The sequence below is a fragment of the Eucalyptus grandis genome, chromosome 4 (genome assembly GCF_016545825.1).
Source record: "Eucalyptus grandis isolate ANBG69807.140 chromosome 4, ASM1654582v1, whole genome shotgun sequence".
NCBI lineage: Eukaryota > Viridiplantae > Streptophyta > Magnoliopsida > Myrtales > Myrtaceae > Eucalyptus > Eucalyptus grandis.
The window spans coordinates 147,836-166,690 of NC_052615.1; the positions used below are offsets into that span (position 1 = coordinate 147,836).

Consider the following 18,855-nt stretch of genomic DNA (forward strand, 5'->3'; position numbering starts at 1 on the left):
TTCTAATTTGTCACGATATTATGGTTGTTAATGGATAAAAGAAAGAAATTGTGAACATTTGATTAAAGATTCTTAAATTCAAATTGCATTGGTCAAGTTGAATGAGAGGTATGGACTACATTGCTTATATTGATAATGTTTTTACGTGAATTAGATGTATTGTTATTGGCTGACTATTAGAGATTTATAAGTAGAGATATCACATAAGTTGATGCCAATCTAAATTGAGCACTGCTAACTATAGGTCTCTCTCTCTATATATTTGAAGTCTATGGTTTAAATTATTAGGTTTTTGTACCGTTTGTCTTTTTGCTTCTTCTTTTTATCCTAGCTACTCAAAATTAATGTTCAATTCTTATTCTTTTAATCCATAAATAGAGCAATTTAACGAAGACCTAGTTGGAAAACTAAATCCTCCTACTAGACAAGATTAACCAATGAAGTCACGTTCACAGACCATCATCATGGATGGTCCTTGGTAATTATAATTTTTTCCTTAAACCCTGTTCGCACGTGACATGGTGTCTTAATGCAAAAGATTAACTTAATATGACAAGATGAAGATCATGCCCGGAAAGAGCTCCTAAGTGAACTGCTGCTAAAACTACATTGATGAGCATTAAAATGTAGATTTTTTTTTCTTGGTCGAAGCATGTAGATTTACTCGGTGGAGTCATTTGTATCCTAACCTGATTCATATATTGTTGCATATCTAATGAAAGATTTCATGTGTAGTTTAAATGACAATCTTCTTTCACATGACTTGAAATCTGAAGAACTTTTTGTTATTTTATTGATTTTATACATAAGATTATGCGCTTCATTGCATTCTCCACATAATAAACACATAGATAAGCGGCCTCCGCATTTCTCAGTAGAGATTTTAGGACTAAGGCCCTTTAGAGCTTCATATCCACGCTTGACAACCAATGATTCCTGCAAATGTTCTGACCACATTTAATCAAGACTTCCTAATAATCCTTGCCTTTGTTGATCCCCAGCAATCAATCGAAATCAATTTGCCTTCCATCCCTACTTCTCTTGACAAGACAAGTCTTAACCATGCTTGCCAAGGGTTACAGTCCGAGACGTTGGCCTGGTTCAAAGGATGGTCTGGTGTGTACAATCCTCAGTCACAACTAGTGCAATAGTTAGCTCAACCCCCGATGCTGAAGCCCCCGATGCTGAAGCACAATCTCGGTTCGCAGACTACTCTCTTGAACGACTTTCTTGGTTTTTCTATTGTTAAGCTTGTGTTTGGAGGTAGTTATTGGCAGCTAATCCCTCAATTTTTTTAAACCGAAGAAGAAACTAGGCGAAAATAGATGCCACGTTCTCCTCTTCCTGTCCCAAGCAGTGGTGATCTTCCGAGTATCGAACACCAATGGCGTTATTTTCATTTCCGGCTTTGTCCATTGATTTCCGCTTTGTATCAACGCGTAAAGCTTGGGCCAACAAACCATTTCCAGAAAAAGAAAACAGGGAGTTATCACCTGAAAAGGGAACACATGAGTAAGAAGTTTAGTAAGTTTTTGATAAATATCTTGTCATTGCTTGATACTTCAATTTTTATGTCATTGCTATTTAGAGCTAGTAAATAAATGTTAGAAAGTTATCAGCTTTGACCAATATTCATAAATTTTTTCTGAGTTCAATAAAAAAAAAAAAGTTTTAAGCATAGGTTCCATTCTAAAACATGTTCAGTCTTCTCTACCGAAGTTCTTTTGCTACTCAGTAGGCCAGTAACAAGAACCCTCAGAGCGAAAATTGAGCAACACTTAGTGGCTCTTGCAGATAGTATTTTGTAAATATAAAATCTTCCACATATGGCGTACCAAGTTATAGCATGCAGATTTGTAACTACCGCATTGTTAACAAGTAAATTGTAAAAGTTCGCAATTCGACTTGTTAAAAGCAAAAAGTCCCCAAACATGCTCCTAATTTTGTTAATTACTATATCGTTCAACACTTGAGCATCGGAGTAGCATTCACAATCCAATTAGCAGTTGCGCTTTAATTTTGCCTATGGCCTTGGAGCATCCAGGACGGAGCATGCCAGCATTATGAACGTATCAATGGATCATTGATGCTTATCGCCCAGTAACGTTACAGCTTTTACACGAAGAATGCATTTCATGTGATATTTATATCAAGTGAGCCAATGAAAGGGTCTATCTCTGATAAAATACATTGACAACAATGATAGTTTAACCTAATATTTGACATGATAAATGCGTTATACGATGGAAGGTAGAAAATGCTACTTTGGAAGGTAAGGATTCTGAAAATAACCTGGTTTACTTTGTAATTAATATCTGTGTTTTTCTAACGATTATCATAATCTGCTGCTTGGTATAGCTTTCTCGATATATTTCAGCTATGAAAATAAGTGCTTTTAGCTATGTATTTGGGTAGGCCCTCGTAATCGCAGTATCCACGCCATATGCATGCCATTAGAGTTGATTGCTAATAGGTTATTCGATATAGTTTTTCCATATCAATTTCAACTTTGAAAAAAGCCGTCACTATCTTATAAGGTATTTGACAAATACCTCATAGCTGTAATAATAACAACTTCTAAGAAATTGTCCCACTCAATTTCAAGATACACTAGTCATAACACTTCACGACACAACTATATATTATGCACGATTATATCGAAAAAAAAATCTAAAAAACCACAAGTTAAAATACCTCATAGCACATCTACAGTGGCAACGCAACTACAACACAACCCTATTGACACCTAAATTTTACTATTTTATTTAAAACTTAATTGTGTACAAGATTAGGAATTAGCCAATAAAAAAAACAACAAAACAAAAGAAAATACAAAAAAATTAAGTAATTTAAAAAAAAAAACGAAAACGAGAGACTCCATTCTCTCTTTCTTTTTCCCCCACGCGCAGGCCCTTGTTCAGCCCATCTTCTTTTCTCCCTCGCGTGGCCCACGCACGGCCCATCTTCCTCTTCTTTCTCCTCGGCTCGGCTCGGCTCGTGCCCAGCTTTCTTCCCCCCTCCTGCTGGTCTTCACTGAAAAAGGAGAAAATATTAGGTGCGCCCGGCGCACCACGTCACCGTGCGCCAGCCCAATCAGGATGCGACACGTGTCGCCACGTGGCTCCACCTGGAGCCGGGTCCCGCTTTTGTTTTTAGCCAAATTTTTGCCGCGTCCTTTTCTCCCATTTGCACGCAAGCGTGCGTCCCTTCCCCTCCCGTTTCTCTTTCAAAATTTTTTGTCTCTGCATTTTCTCCATGAGAGCTGCAACGCCATCTCTCTCAACCAAACGCTCGCCGGTTGCCTCCAAGCTTGGCTGCCTCTACCGTCGCCGTCGGGAGCCACTCGCTCTGAAGAACCCTTCCGGTCGTGGCTGGGTCCCGAACTCTAACCATCTTCGCCTCGGCCTCTAAGGTGAGCGCGGACACAAAAGCCCGCTGGTCGCCTCCGAGCTCGGCCGCCTCCGCCGTCGTCGCCAGGAGCCACTCGCTCCGAAGAGCCTCGCCGGTCGTGGTTGGTCCCAAGCTTTGACCATTTCTGCCTCGACCTCTTCGACGATCGCGTACGCTCAAAATCCAGCCGGTCGCCTTCGAGCTTGGCCACCTCTGCCGTTGCCGTCAAGAGCCACTCGCTCCCAAGAACCCCGCCGGTCGTGGTTGGGTCCCGACCATGTCCGCCTTGGCCTCTTCAGCGAGCATGGACACCAAAAAGCCCGCTGCTTGCCTCCAAGCTCGATCGCCTCCGCTGTCACCGCCAGGAGCTACCCGCTCCGAAGAGCCCCGCCGGTCGTGGCCGCATCCCAAGCTCTGACCTTCTCCGCCTGTGCCTCCTCGGTGATCGCGGACACCCAAAGCTCACCGGGCGCGTCCGAGCTCGGCCGCGCCGTTGCCACTTTCTCCCAAGAGCCCCGCGGGTCTTGGCTAGGTCCCAAGCTGTAATCGTCTTCGCCTTGCCTTCTTCAGCAAGTGCAGACACCCGAAAGCCCACAAGTCCAGTGGCCTCCGAGCTACAAGGCAGGTAGGCGAGTTTACACAATTGTGCGTGTGGTTCATTTATAAAAAAGAAAAAAAGAAGAAAAAAAGAAGAAGCTTGCAACATTTTCTATCATGTATTGCAATGCATTTTTAGCTTGATCACATCTGCACCTCAAGAGCCAAGACATGTTAGATAGCTAGGGCAAAATCTTGTACATCACTGATGTGTCATGACACTTTCACATCTTGGGTGTGGGGATAAACAGTTAAACAAAACCTTGCAATGCATTTTTCTCTGATGGCGTGGGGACTGAAATGCTACTGGAGCTACTAGGAAAAACTGAAACGTACCGAGATCAATGTGCTGAAATTCTGAAAGGTCCCATATGTTTAGAGGTTAGCTCAGCAGTTCTCTAATATTTTATTGTCTTCTGTTTTCCTGTGCTGAATGAATGGGACTATATATTTATCTGGATCTCTTAATTTTGGAAAATCCTGACCCCAACAGAGTATTGAGATGGTTCTTCAAGAAATGGACAGTTTCACTGTCATTTTCCCAGAGTTCAAACTTCTGAGGGAATATCATATGCAAGCTAGTTCTTGGATATCCCGCTTCAACCGTTTGCGGGTGAACATTGGCGAAAGAGTTGATCAAGACAATGTCGTAGAGGAGTTGACCAACATACTAAAAGATGCAGTGTCTCTGAAAATTCAAGGTCTGAATTTCCTTGCAGTTTTGCTTGTTTGGGGGGAGGGGAAAGTTATCATTACTGCTGTTGTGATGGCAATATGCTTAATACATCATGTTCCTTAGTGTTTGTTTCCATTTCCAGTTAGACAATTGCCTCTTGTTGAGCTTAAGCTGAAGAAGGCTTGTTGCAGGGCAAAGGCTCTACAGGTGATGTAATGTACTCTGCTGGTTCGCCAAATGTCGTGCTTCTCTGTGTTCTTCTGTTCTATCCTCCAGTATTTTTTACTATAGCTGATAGTATTTAATCCTCAATGGGGCTTTTTAGGTTTGTGCTTTATCAATTCTTTGAATGCTGAATGCCCTTAATCCTGAATATATTTCAGGCCCGTTCAGATTAAAGGACCTTGAACTTCCTTCAGCAACTATTGATTGAAGCTGTCGGGTAAATGTATTCTCGGTTGTGGTTCTCAAATTTTATTGTCAAAACTACTTGATATACACTACTTCTACCTCTTTTAAAGTTCAGTTGGACTCTATGTTGCCAGACTACAGATTGAAAGCGAAAACTTGTTTGTCTATATTTCTGGGCTTGTTGATGCTGCTACACGTTGGGAAGAAAGTGCAGTGCAGATTCTAGCTCTGGAGGCTCAGCTGCCTGAATATGAGGAAGTTCTGAGGTCTCTCTCTCTCTCTCTCTCTCTCTCTCTCTCTCTCTCTCTCTCGCTCGCTCGCTCGCTGTTATGCGTGTGCATCATGTGGACCCGTTTGTGAGACCAGGCGGTGGGAATGGATGCAGGCTATTAAATATTAATATAAATGCATATAAGGTGCTAGCAATAATTTTTGTTGAAAGTGATTTTTGACTTCTTATATGCCAGGAGTTCGGAGGACATTCATGTGATCTTGCCTTCTTTACCCCATATCATCTCGACAATTACAATGTCTAAGTCTTGGTTGAAGAATTCGGAACCATTTTTGGGGTCTGCTCACACGAATAGGGGATCACCAAGTTTGTTGCTTGAAGTCGATAAATTGAAGGTTATTGCTAACACCTAAATCTCTAGTCTCACATCCATACATGTTTTATGTTAATTAACTGTTTGGTTTAGAAGTTGGGCTATTTGTTAGTTAGTTGCTGAGGGACTATAGTTCAATTGGTTACTCTCTAATGGAAGCACAGAAATCGATCAAGATAGGGAATTCCTCTGTTCTTTGTGTGCTCTCTTCTCTTACTATAATAATTTGTTTCAACAGCTCTTCTCTAATCCAATCAATCTCATTATTTCAGTGGAGGATACACGGATAGGTATTCCTCCAGAGGCGCAATCCTGTGTTTTCACTCCTTTCATGCAAGTGCGCCCATCAATTTCTCGAACACATGGGGGCACAGGTATTGGGCTAAGCATAAGCAAATGTCTGCTTGGCCTCATGAATGGGGAGATTGGATTTGTAAGAATACCCCAGGTGAGATCCACGTTTACCTTTACTGCAGTTTTCAATGATGCCTGTTCTACCTCAAAAGAGTGCAAGGGCCAGCAAGTGAAAGGACAAGGTGACTCTGGCACCTCAGAATTTCATGGTATGAAAGCAGTGGTAGTTGACACAAGACCTGTCCGTGCCAATGTATGAAAGTATCATATCCAGAAGCTTGGTATTCATGTTGAGGTAGTTGCAGACTTGAACCAGTGCTTCCACACCATACAAAGTGGGAATTGCAGAATAGATATGGTGCTCTTGGAATGGGAAATTTGGGACAAGGACTCTGGTTTGTCAGCAATCTTTCTGGATAAATTGAGGGACATGAAGCCACGGGTGTCTCCACGGTTGTTTCTTCTATCTAATTCTATCAGCTCTAGTGGGATGAGTGGTGCAACTACAGATGCTACTGGTCCATCCGTGATCATGAAGCCTCTAAGGGCTAGTATGCTGGTGGCGTCTTTACAGCGCGTCATGGGAGTTGGAAACCGAATAAGTTGCTCCAATGAGGAGTCTCCGAGTCTGTCTCTCCGCAACCTTCTCTGTGGCCGAAAAGTCCTAGTCGTGGATGACAACAAAGTAAATCTCAGAGTGGCCGAGGGAGCTTTGAGGAAATATGGAGCTGATGTGGTTTGTACGGACAGTGGGGAAAAAGCAATTGCTTTGCTCAGACCACTGCATGATTTTGATGCCTGCTTCATGGATATCCAGATGCCAGGAATGGATGGGTATGGCGTTTTCCTGCTCAGGCACTTATTTTTTTCATCAAATGTTGTATAGAAAGTGTATATTTTTTCAGAGATTTGTATGTGTCTTATGTAATGGATTTTGATAACCTTTTCTATGTCAACTAGGTGGTGATAATGGATACGTGCATCTAATGGTTCTATAATTCCTTTGATCATATTTGAAGCTACAAAAGAATTTGACAGATGGAACAAAGTCTGAGCAAGGAATTCCTACCGGGACAGTCATCCTCAGAGCCACGTGAAAATATCTCGAATTTCCACCTACTGATCTTGGCCATGACTGCAGATGTGATTCACGCTACTCATGAAGAATGCACAAAGTATGGAATGGACGGATATGTTTCAAAGCCCTTTGAAGCGGAACAACTTTTAGAGAAGTTTCGCTCCTTTTCCTAGTCATCACTGAATCGAAACTTGTAGAGAGGCCACCATAGATGGCTAATTGTTTTGGTGAGCAGAAGTCCTGGTTGTTTAGGCACTTTGGCAGCCTTACCGGTGAACTTTCGAATTCTTTAACAAGAGTGAGTTTTCTCTGGCCTCTCCTTAGCTACACATTTCTTGATTCTCTTGCTTTTAGAGCAGTTGGATTTCCTTTTAATAGATGCAATTGAAATTCGCTGATATATCTCATGTGAAACCAAAGGGATTTTCTTCGGACACCTTCTGTTGATTTCTTGCACATTTTTGGATTTCTCAGGTGTCTTGTCACGGGAGCATATACATAAAGAAGCTAAGGTCACCTGCTGGAGTTGATTTTTCATTGATTTCCCTAAGAGTGGCATATTGGTTTAAAACCACTTCAAGTATTTTTGTACAAGCGATCTGAACCGTTTGCAAGATGACGGTTGGTAATTAGGCGATCTGAAGTTCGCCAATTGAACTCCGGATCGATGGCTGCTTGGAAGGAATCTCTTCGACATAGGTGCATATCTGTAGACTAGACCCTAATAGTGTGTACATGTGTCACGGGCCGAAAGTGAGCCCATCCCAGAGGTTCTTGGAGGACGATCGTGACTCACCCTTGGACCTCCTACTTTCACTCGGATTCCCACCAAATCTTTTTCCCGAAGTTTCCAAGGGCAGGCGATACCGTCATTACGCTTGATTCTAAAAGTCTCTTCTATTATTTATGTTGGAAGACGGTAGTTAGCATTTATGTCGGTAGTTGATGGCTATCATTTATGTCGGTGGTGAGTAGCCGCCATTAGTGTCGGTAATTGAGGCAGTGCGATCTCGTTTGCCAGATATCAACAGATGTAATTAGAGGGCCTTAAGTATAAGAAGGGGTGCCCTCTCCCTCATTTGTATCTATCCAACTATTTCAGTTTATAAAAGCTTATTTCTTTTCAGAGCTTCTCTCTCTAGAAGCTTTCTCTTTCTACGATCTAGGTGTGCGAGCGAGTGAGCGTTTGATCGAGCAAGGCTTGGCTTGGGTGAATCAAAATAGCCTGAGTTGCTATGTAGTCACGATTCCAATCGATCGGCCCGTGACACATGCATGTAGCTTTAGAGATTGTTAGATGGTTGCGTGCTCAAATTTGATGGGCACAAATTTGATGTTAGATGGTTATGTGCTCACTATTATCTTGTTGTACATATACACAAGGTCATTATGAGTAATGAAGGTGACTCCTCTTAGCAATGATGTTGCAGTGTCCACTAAGTTCTCTTCCCCCCTCCATGTTCAAAGGCTAGAGAGTTTTGTAAAATCATTAGCCAGCCGTTTTCTTTATCTATGTGGTGCTTTAAAACAAGAATGTTTATACGTGGTTTATTTGTGGTTCATGTATAAAAATGGTCTATATAATATTTTCTGCTTCGGATGTATGTGAATAGGCAATTGTTCCTCTATGATAGGAGGAGCTTGCGATTTGCAGCCAAACTAGCTCTTCACCGACTCTAGCCTTTGTGATTGTTTTTGTTGTGAGGATCGTTCGTTAGGACGTGGTTGAAACCATTATAAATCATATGGAACAAGTTGGGCAGTCTTCTGGCACAAAAGCTCATTCCGAACTACACAAACCTTTGGCCAAGTCATCTTCCACAACTTTCATGTTGGATGTCAAAAAAGAGGAACTTATTCAATTCAAGAGAATTTAAAAGAGAGAAAGTCGCTCTCGGAGATGGCCAAGAAATCTCACAAGCATCAATATCCAAATCCTCACATTTAAATTCTCTCATTCAAATTGTCAAAACTTCTTCGATAATGGTCCCTAAAGTGACGCTCAAACTGAACAACCCCTGAACTAAAAATGGTAAAACTCAAATAACCTACGAAAACATCAATCTTGTTCTTTAGTGTGCAGTTCATTTGCCCCATAAGCTAGCTCTTGCAAATTTTGAAGCCTAGAGAAGATATCCAAAATTGTTACCTTGATAAACTACAGCTCTGGTGATCTAGCGAGCAAAGACCGAATATACAATATCCTGACACGTGAGACAGCATGGTATCCATAACTCTCTTCGATTCCATTTTACAAATAAACGTAAAAACAGCATCTCTAATTTCCGCAAGAATCTCATGCTCTCTGGAAGCATTTGCCTTGATGACAGCGGCCAAAACCTGCACTACCATAATATTGGCAATTAACTATGATATATTTTAAGAAGTTCACCATTATCAACAGAAATAACAAAATTATGCATAATGGAGTAACTACTAAATTAGATGAATAAAATGTCATAAACGACCGCAATATCTTTCTATTTTTGAAACATCCATTCACCAGCATGCTATAATTCTTTCTAAAATAGTAAAAAAATTTATCATTCAGGCCCAATTTCGTGGAGACCAGAAATTGTATATTCATGAAATATACTGTACTTACAATTACTTCTGATTAGCTTTTTGCTCATGCTTCTGATTCTAGCACTTGAACATTTGAGTTTTCTTTGACATTGAACATGTCAAATGTTTAAAGACATAAAACTGTCCATTTCTTGAAGAATCATCTCAATACTCTGTTGGGGTCAGGATTTTCCAAAATTAAGAGATCCAGATAAATAGATAGTCCCATTCATTCAGCACAGGAAAACTGAAGACAATTAAATATTAGAGAACTGCTGAGCTAACCTCTAGACATATGGGACCTTTCAGAATTTCAGCACATCGATCTCAGTACGTTTCAGTTTTTCCTAGTAGCTCCAGTAGCATTTCAGTCTCCGGGAGCAAATTGTGAAGTTCCTAATCTATCCAAAAGAACATGGTCAAAGCAAGAGTCAAAGGGACCTACAGTTCAAACCAGAAATGTACTTATGATTTATGAACTAAGAAGAGTGAGAATAACCTCTGATTTCAGCTTATATAGGGAGTTGATCTCAATTGCAGCAGCACGTTTCTCCGAGAGGCAGATTCGAACACGATTAAGCCACTCCTAAAGAAATAAATTTTTCTTAAAAGGGTGAGTCAGGAATTAGAAAATCCAACCAACTTATGATAAGTTTCCGCAGCAAAGAAGGCGTGCCGGATACAGAACACAGCATGCACTGAAACAGAAAATCTCATTTAATCCTTATTGGCGTGATTGTGGTAATTTTCTTTATCAGATAAATGGAGATATAGGAATAATCCCATGAAAACAAAAAGGAATAGTCCCAAGTCAATTTGAAAATTCAACGAGACCACATTTTCAATCAATGTATGCCAAATTGAAAGTGTCAGCCAGAAAAGCCAGATATGCACAAGATGAAAAACAAAATGTCCTCAGTTAATCACCATCACCAATATAACGATAGAAGTCCATGTGATCATCCACTGGACCTGATAAATCAAGTGTACCATGTAGAGCCATGTCACTCAGTCATGGGCATCACACTGCAGAGTGCACACTCACAAACATTGACAAAACCCAATTCAACTTCAACCACTTGGGTGGAAAAAAGAGAACAAAATTTAACAGTTGTTAATCGGAGAACCATGCAGAAACCAGATTAAGAGAAATGGCTTTTTAATCTAGACAAACCAGCAAGGGTAACACTAAACTGTAGAACAAGAAGCAAATAGGTCTTCTAGATGAGTAGAGACCAAACCTATGACATTTTTCTCACCACGTAAAAGAGACAATTTAGGTAACTGTAGGGATATGGCTTAATGTATCTTGACCCACAAAATCAATCCTGATAGAGAATTACCTCCATCGAAGAAATTTTCTGTGCCAGTTTCTCGCTTCCTTTGACAAGGATTCCTAAGCGACAGCTTCTATCGTAAAGGTTTTCCAACTCCAATAACTGGAACAAAAGTACATAAATAATGACAATATAAATTATGCAAAGAGAAGTGGACAAAATGAACTCTTATCTTAATCAAAAGGTCAAATAAATTCACGTTATATACCTTTGAAGATGACAAAAGAGTAGATTCAATCTCTCCGGCCAACTTCTTTGCCTCTTCAGCATACTCCTGTACAGATTTTAAGCAAATTACTGTAAGTCACTCGACTAGACAGAGTGCAGGTATATCAAATGCCACAACTTCACAATCTTCTTCAGAACCTTCAATTTAAGATGTCCAGGCTCGTTACACGGCATGGTATCAAAACTCAACAATTCAGTGACATATTCTAAATCTGCCCTCTCCAAAGCATTAGTAGAGCCCAGAGAATGATTTTCAATTTTGCGAGGCAACTTCTTACACCTTCTGCCCACCTCTGCACGTCGACTAACTTCTTTGCCATGGTACGTACCTGCATGTGATTGAAGTACACATTCATACATAGTCGAAATATATGCACATAATCTGAGAAGAATTTCATGTAGCTAAAAGGCTTTGAACTAACAGGATCCATGTCAAAACCAGCCCAAAGAAATTGTTCACCTTCTTTCAACAGTTTTTGATAAATATCCTTAGAGAAAGGATTTTTAAGAGCGTCGGTTGACTGCAACAGCCATTGATCTGCAAGATGAGCCAAAGTAGCATGGCCACCTTTTACCTACAAGAACATATAATCCAGAAGAACATTCTCTCTTACTGAAGAACAAAAGGCAAACTAAAATAACAATCTTGACAAGGACAATCAACTCCAGCACAATATTAAAGAACAAGAGGAGATTAGCACAGATTCCAAACCTCACTAAACACCACTAAATTTCACTTTGTTCTTCATTGACATTTATTCCAACACCAAACAATTATGCAGTGACCTTGGTAGAAAAGAATTTCCTAGAATGTACATAGTTTGCCAGTCAACCAGTAAAAAACATTGGCAACTAAGACCAAAGCAATAAAACCAACTTCAGCTAGACTCTTCCATAAAACAAAGATCATATAATACCTAGTAAGTATAAAAATGAGACGATCCACCTTGCTTAAGATTGACACCTCATCCAGTCATAAATTTATAGAATGAACACCAAGGCTGAAGTTGTTTTAATTGCTGCAATTTGTTTTCTACATGCTTTATTCGATACCTCATCCAGTCTCTTTGTTAATTGACTAAGTAAGTCTTGTATCTGACAATACCTTTTTCGCTGAAGAACTTGTTTCGCTGGAGAAAGATCTTTGCTGGAGCACCTTACTCCTTTGAGTCTCCTCACCATTGTATTTATCGACAGTGAGCAGCAAGTCACTTAACTCTGCTAATGTATGACGGTCAAGGAGGCAATGTTTGCTGGGTTTGCATTCACAGATGTGTTGCCAGTGCTGCACAAAAGGGGTCTGATGATGAGATCGAGAATTGCCAATGCTGGCTTTAAGCCCAAAAATGATGATGAAGAAGAAACACTTCATATGATTGGGTGATCCATTTCTTTGAATATGAACCCAACCAAAGAAGATGTTATTTACGGTGCCATGTTGGATCAAAGACAGGAAAGTATATGTCACCAGCAATAATGTGACAAATCAAAATTAGAACCAGTAATCAGATTTTTCCTTGCAAATTCAATCGTATCATATGCTTTTTAACATTATGACTTTAAGGATGTATTTCATTAAGACAGAGGCCCTTGTCATGAATGCTTTCACTCATTGTGCCCGGCTAGGTGGAATAATCCAAGTTCCATAAGTTCAAGATCCCCTTCAGGGGCAAATGTTTTGACATTGCATGGCACATGTACTAGGCTTGTATTTGCACTACAAATCAACTAATTTGACAGGATAATAAACCAGAACACAGTTTCCACATACCTCAAGACAAACAAAAGCAGATGGCCTACAATCACATACAACTGATATTGCTGACATATAATGCACTTAGGATCCTACAAAAAAACCAATTCATCAACTAGCATCGTATTGACAAAGTCATCAGAAAGCAAGAGTTAAACATGAAAGGTCGAGTACGTCCTCAGTCCCCACGCATTCAGGACGTGTCCGTGGTGGCATTGGAGATGATTTTACAATGCCATTTTTCAAGAGTCGCTCCCTCAACTTTTCTCCTTTGTATAAATTCCAAGTAATTCTTTCGCCAGGAAAGGTGATGCTTTTCTATCATAATTACTCTGCATATTGCACAAGAAGGCAATTAGGGACATTTCTGTAATATGGAAAGACCTCCTAGTAAGCAAAACTTAACTTTAGAAAAACAACTGTTATCAAAAGGAAACAGCAATTATTAATCCTTCCCATCAAACTAATGAAAGAGGCAAACACGGAAATTATGTTGATGATGATCATGAGTCCATCACAAACTACCAAAAACCAAAGAAAATAGTCCCAGGTAAAGATAGTCAAACGCACAACAGACGCCGCACCGCCGGCACAACAGACACCGCACCACCTCACCTAGTTTCCGCATCTTGTCGGCAAGAACGCCGAGGTAGTGCGTGACTCGATCGAGCTTCGCGTTGGAATACTCCTGCAGTTCGCTCGCCTCTTGTCTCAGCTCCTAGAAATCCTGCCTCGCAAGCTGCATCCGGAAATAGCTCTTCTCAGAGCTCGGCAACAGAGAAGGAATCGACCGAAGCAAGAAGCAATAAGCAAAAATTCGAAACAGGCAAATCCCCCAACTCAATCGGGAGCCAAAACAGAGCGCGAGACGATCGGAGCGTTTTGGAAAAACCTGGACATTGTCCGCGAGCCGCTGGACCTTGGAGGCCAGCGGGAGCTGCGATGAGGCGGCGGCGGCGGAGATCGAGTACCGCCGCACGAGGGGGCGCTCGGCCGGTGCTGGTCGTCGGCGTCGAAGGAGGCGGAGGTCGACGACGACTTCCGCGGCTCGAAGCCGCTCTGGACCTTGGAGGCCAGCGGGAGCTGCGAGGGCGGCGAGGAGGCGGCGGCGGCGGAGATCGAGTACCGCCGGACGAGGGGCCCTCGGCCGGTGCTGGTCGTCGGCGTCGAAGGAGGCGGAGGTCGACGACGACTTCCGCGGCTCGAAGCCGCTCTGGACCTTGGAGGCCAGCGAGAGCTGCAAGGGCGGCGAGGAGGCGGCGGCGGCGGCGGGGGCGGAGATCGAGTACCGCCGAATGAGGGGCGCTCGGCCGGTGCTGGTCGTTGGCGTCGAAGGAGGCGGAGGTCGACAACGACTTCCGCGGCTCGAAGCCGCTCTGGATCTTGGAGGCCAGCGGGAGCTGCGAGGGCGGCGGCGGAGATCGAGTACCGCCGGACGAGGAGGGCGCTCGGCCGGTGCTGATCGTCGGTGTCGAAGGAGGCGGAGAAAGATTTTTGTGAGAGAGACTTCGTGCGGGAGAAGACAGAAGAGAAAGGGCACTTCAAATGCGAAGGGCGGGAGAAGGACGCGGCCATTAATGAAGAGAGAGAAGGACGCGGCAAAAATTTGACTAAAAATAAAAGTGGGACCCGGCTCCACGTGTCGTATCCTGATTGGGCGGGGCGCACGGTGACGTGGAACGCCCGGCGCACCTAATATTTTCTCCTGAAAAAGACCTGCAAGAAGAGAAAAAAACAGAGTAGTAGAAGTTGCAGCAGCATAGCGAGAGCAAGAAGATCAAGGTTCGGCGCGATCCGCGGGTCGGGGAAGTAGACCAATCGACCAGCTGGCACGGCAGGAGGTCTTCGCTCGGAATACCTGTAGAAAAAGAAAGGACAGAAGTATAAGACCGAAGGAGGGCAGTAGAGAGCGAGGGGGGGCGGACCCAAGACAGAGAGAAACAGAGAGAGAGGGGGGGTTTTGGGCTGCTTTTTTTTTGGGTCGAGAGAGAACAGAGAGTACCGAAGAACGAGTTGAAGAGGAGCTCGTGGAGAGAAAAAACCAGAAAGGAGGAAAAGAAGAGACCCAGCACAGAGGACCGAGAGAAGAGAGGAGGGGGGAAGAAACGGAGGGGAGGAGGCGTCACCGTTGCAGGCCTCTCCGGGCCACCACCACCGTCGCCAACGAGCCACCCAATCGACGCCGTTCGACGCCATCTTCCCCAGAATCCAGATCTAAAGCAAGGGGAAAAAAAGAAAAGCGGCGAGGGAAGAGATGGAGAACCGGGAAGGGAGAGACATCCGAGAGAGAGAGGTCGAAGGGGAGTTGTGGCCGCCATCGGTGGTCCGTTCGTGAGTTGCTGTCCGTCGCGGCTCTTCTCTCATGTATGCTCCGTTTTTGTAGGGCGTCGGACCAGAGCTCGTGGACGACCTGTTTGCATGAGCTTTGGTTCCTTCGGCGCCTGTAAATCTTTAGCCAAACCTTTGTGTGTTGCTGGTCATTTTCCGAGAACCCTGATCCCATTTCGAGTCTCAGTTGAGTCGGAAATCCAAACATTTGGTAATGCTCGCAAACTGTTTGTATAAATGCCTGAGTGAAGCTAGAATGACTATTCTTGAACGCTCGTCCATTATACGCGCCGCTGTTGATAGATGCGTTTTGTTGCTATTCCGCACGTTTTTGTTTCGTCCATTTTGAGTTTACTAGCCATATGTTGTGATTCGGGCTTATTTTCATACAAGTTGGGGCTCGTCTCCCTCCCTGTCCGTATCCGTATAAGTGAGAGAGTGGGTCTTGGCTCGGCGGCGGCCTGAGCGCGAGCGGTGTCGGCACCAGTGAGGATGGGTAGTGAGGCTTGTTTAAAAGGGCATTGGTTCAATCGATGAGCTTCGGTAAAAATAGCATAGGAGAGAAGGTGGCTTCGGGCGTGCAGAGAATGCATGAAGAAGAAGAAGACCAAAAAAAAAAAAAAAAAAAGAATAAAAGAAAAAGAAAACAAAAAAGAAAACTATAAAATGGAAAAAGCTGGCCTCGAGAAGGACAGTCGGGCAGAGCGTGCAGGGAAAGGATGAAATGAGGAAAAGATAAAAATAAAATAAATCAAAAAAATCAAAAAAATCAAAAAATCGAAAAATAATAAAAATTCAGAAAACTTCCAAAATTCAAACAACTTTAAGAGAACATTAAAAAAATTAAAAAAATCAGAAAATATTAAAAATTCGACTTTAAAAAAATTAAAATTTAAAAAAATTTTAAAAAAAAATTAAAAATTTCGAAAATCCAAAAATGATGGGGTTTGGTTAGGGATTGCTATGTTTTTATTCTCGGTGTAATTAGGCATTTACTTGCTCATATTTCGATTATGTCGTATGGTTAAGTTGCCTTTCTATTATGTTTAATTGCACGTATTTAATTTTATTGCAGTTAAGATCTTATAACCATGATTGTTATTTTAACGATTGTGCACCCGCATGATCACTTCACATGTTAGTGGATAAGTATAAAATTAATCAAAACTGCCTATCAAAAATCATTTTGTTAAAATGAACAAGATTAGGTACCGAAAGGGCATTAATTGGTTAATTAGTGTAATCAAGTCCCCGAACCTAGATTCTCTAGTTGCGTAGGAAGTGAGGCACCCTCCCATGCCTCACTTGGTTTCTAGCCGACCCCAATAGGCTAGTGGCAACTCCTTTTGTGCAAAATCTCTTAAGAATATCCCAATGTCACTCGGGGTATGGGTTTGGGAGAGCTCGTGCCTGATCATGGGCCTTAGGCCCGTCCTTTAGGCAATACCCCTAAGCCCGTTCCCTCTCCCCGAGGGTAGGTTGCAACAGCTTGGCGACTCCACTGGGGATTTGGTTTTAAACCTTAGAGGACTTAAACCAAAATTAATTTTGTTCAAAAGTATTTTTGTTTGGCAGCAAGGATTCTAGGTACACCCCTAACATTGTAGGTGTTAAATGTTTTTGCAGAATAGGGGGTATAAGGGAAGTGTTTGCTCACTTTTATCTTGTAGTGAGGCGTAGGAATGTATGGTTTATTTTTTATGTATGAAGTGCTTATTGTTTATAAATTGTTATGCCTGCGTTTCTTGCATTGCACTACACCATAGCACAAACAATTTGCCGCCGGACCCGGGCCGCATAGGATCACTTAGGATGGTGTTAGGTGGATACCACTCCGACTACAACCACATAGTACGAGTCGCCCACCTCTACTCCGAAATTTCTTTCTTCACGTCAAATGTACCCACCCCGGTTTGCGTGCATGCGACACGGGTCGGTCCTTTGATGAAGCCGAAGTCATGGGTAACCCGACCCAGCCACGACCTTGTTGGTTCAGTCCGGTGATCCTATGGTTTCATTTTGAGTCGTATAGAGTAGAAATCGAACCACATTCCATGTGCATGTCTATGTAATTAAAAAAAAAAAAAAAAACAGAGACAGAGGTTGGCATCCATTGTAAGTATCATTTTCCTTTTTATTTGCCCACTTTGTATTGCATTTTCATCTTGAAATTTGTGGAAATCAATTGAATGCCCTCAGTGATGTAGGCTTATGAAAAAAAAGTTGGCAGTCACTTTTAATAAGTGAACATTGAAGGCAAGTTCTAAACACTTTGATTTGGCGCTGTTGAACATGTGGTTTTGTTTAAATTTCTAGTTATGGGCTTGAAATCATTTATAAAAAAAAACTTTCAAGTTGTGATTTTATATTGGGGCACAAAAATTGAAATTGCAGTTTTTATCAAATTTTCTCATTCTCATGTTTTGGGACTATAATGCAAATCATTTTGTGTACAAATTCCTCAAAATAGAAATCACTTCATTTTTCTAGGAGTAAAATCACAAATCAATCTTTCAAAAATCAATGACACTTTTGCATACGAAACTTTTGGAATAAAAGTGGATATTCGATTGATGGCCGTGGATTGATAATTTTAATGATGTCTTCTCTATAAAATCTTGGCGAAATACTAAAATTCCGTAATAAGGATTGTGGGGGCATGTATCGTCACCTTGATTTTATTGTAAGAAGTGACCTCATTAAAATATCATTTTCTGTCATTCACGTACTAACATTGTCGTCTTTTTGTAAGTTATGCGCAATGTTCTTTGACATTAGGACAAGAGTTGACTTTTACTCTTATCTATTCAAAAGCTTCTTGTATTTTATCAATGTTCTTATTCATGTTAAGAACCATGTTTTCCATTTGAGTTTTGATTGTGTATCCAATTGTTGCTTTTGCAAATCGTGCGACTCACATTTTTAATGATGGAATTCAGTTTCATGAAAATCATAATTATTTTTTATTAGAATAAAAAAAAAACAAAGCAAAACAGAAAAAATTCAAAAAAAATCAGAAGTGTTTTAGGCGAACCTTTACATCTACCTTCCAAAATGAATTTCAAGAAAAATTTGCTTAAGGCCCTCTCTTCATGTAGTCATTTTCTCGGGCTCATGGAACTTGAGGAGTAAGCATGCGTCAAGGCATTGTTGACGCCAATTTTCCATAGAGGTGGAACGAAGTTGCATTCCGTTCTAGGAAGTTTCATTATTCGCGAATGCCTTGGGTGCCAAAATAGCCTATCGATCTCATTCACTTTGCATGATGAGACAACTGAAGGGAGTTGCTAAATATCCAAAAGGGCAAATTCAAAGGAAGAGTAAACTGTATCAATCCAATTATCCATTTTTGATACCGTGTCTGACATGATTTTCTTTTCATTGTCAAGGAGACATCAATATTACCAAGTTTTGTAACGTTCCAACAAACGCGATGGAGCATTATTGAGTCCCGTTCATCTTAAACAAAGAAAGATTCAAATGATGAAACAGAGGGGCAATATTATCCCTTCCTCCATTATAGATACTTTGGG

General features: G+C 41.7%; 3 protein-coding genes and 2 long non-coding RNA genes across 5 annotated transcripts; 3 read left to right on the plus strand and 2 right to left on the minus strand.

Annotated features, from left to right (window-relative positions):
• The first annotated feature begins 4,030 nt into the window (after positions 1 to 4,030).
• On the plus strand, positions 4,031 to 4,809 carry LOC120292906. The gene is made up of 3 exons (XM_039311457.1): positions 4,031 to 4,368; positions 4,481 to 4,688; positions 4,787 to 4,809. The coding sequence occupies exons 1-3, from the start codon at positions 4,288 to 4,290 to the stop codon at positions 4,807 to 4,809; spliced, it is 312 nt and encodes a 103-aa protein (XP_039167391.1). The 5' UTR covers positions 4,031 to 4,287.
• Positions 4,810 to 4,828: 19 nt separating this feature from the next.
• LOC120292769 lies at positions 4,829 to 5,945 on the plus strand. Its single transcript, XR_005550368.1, has 4 exons — positions 4,829 to 4,870; positions 5,047 to 5,105; positions 5,209 to 5,340; positions 5,542 to 5,945. It is a non-coding gene; the product is annotated as an uncharacterized LOC120292769 (long non-coding RNA).
• Positions 5,946 to 6,108: 163 nt separating this feature from the next.
• On the plus strand, positions 6,109 to 7,060 carry LOC104421476 (histidine kinase 3-like). The gene is made up of 2 exons (XM_039311187.1): positions 6,109 to 6,867; positions 6,994 to 7,060. Exons 1-2 carry the CDS (start codon positions 6,389 to 6,391, stop codon positions 6,998 to 7,000), a joined length of 486 nt encoding a protein of 161 aa, XP_039167121.1. The 5' UTR covers positions 6,109 to 6,388; the 3' UTR covers positions 7,001 to 7,060.
• Positions 7,061 to 9,049: 1,989 nt separating this feature from the next.
• LOC104421663 (lysine-specific demethylase 5A) lies at positions 9,050 to 13,245 on the minus strand. Its single transcript, XM_039311138.1, has 8 exons — positions 13,013 to 13,245; positions 12,347 to 12,526; positions 11,702 to 11,816; positions 11,380 to 11,570; positions 11,222 to 11,287; positions 11,020 to 11,115; positions 10,176 to 10,262; positions 9,050 to 9,451 (listed from the first exon to the last, which is right to left on the minus strand). The coding sequence occupies exons 1-8, from the start codon at positions 13,067 to 13,069 to the stop codon at positions 9,257 to 9,259; spliced, it is 987 nt and encodes a 328-aa protein (XP_039167072.1). The 5' UTR covers positions 13,070 to 13,245; the 3' UTR covers positions 9,050 to 9,256.
• Positions 13,246 to 13,252: 7 nt separating this feature from the next.
• Positions 13,253 to 13,936, minus strand: LOC120292752. Its single transcript, XR_005550356.1, has 3 exons — positions 13,887 to 13,936; positions 13,610 to 13,733; positions 13,253 to 13,326 (listed from the first exon to the last, which is right to left on the minus strand). It is a non-coding gene; the product is annotated as an uncharacterized LOC120292752 (long non-coding RNA).
• Positions 13,937 to 18,855: the final 4,919 nt, after the last annotated feature.

Bases quoted from the DNA above. Each gene is read 5' to 3' on its own strand.
- LOC120292906 (XM_039311457.1), top strand. From the start codon at position 4,288: ATGCTACTGGAGCTACTAGGAAAAACTGAAACGTACCGAGATCAATGT. The intron at 4,369-4,480 runs GTTAGCTCAGCA...TGACCCCAACAG, and splicing joins AAGGTCCCATATGTTTAGAG to AGTATTGAGATGGTTCTTCA. The intron at 4,689-4,786 runs GTCTGAATTTCC...CATGTTCCTTAG, and splicing joins AGTGTCTCTGAAAATTCAAG to TGTTTGTTTCCATTTCCAGT.
- LOC104421476 (XM_039311187.1), top strand. From the start codon at position 6,389: ATGGTGCTCTTGGAATGGGAAATTTGGGACAAGGACTCTGGTTTGTCA.
- LOC104421663 (XM_039311138.1), bottom strand. From the start codon at position 13,069: ATGTCAGCAATATCAGTTGTATGTGATTGTAGGCCATCTGCTTTTGTT. The intron at 11,116-11,221 runs GTATATAACGTG...CTTTTGTTCCAG, and splicing joins CTCTTTTGTCATCTTCAAAG to TTATTGGAGTTGGAAAACCT. The intron at 10,263-11,019 runs GTAATTCTCTAT...TTATTTCTTTAG, and splicing joins AGAAAATTTCTTCGATGGAG to GAGTGGCTTAATCGTGTTCG.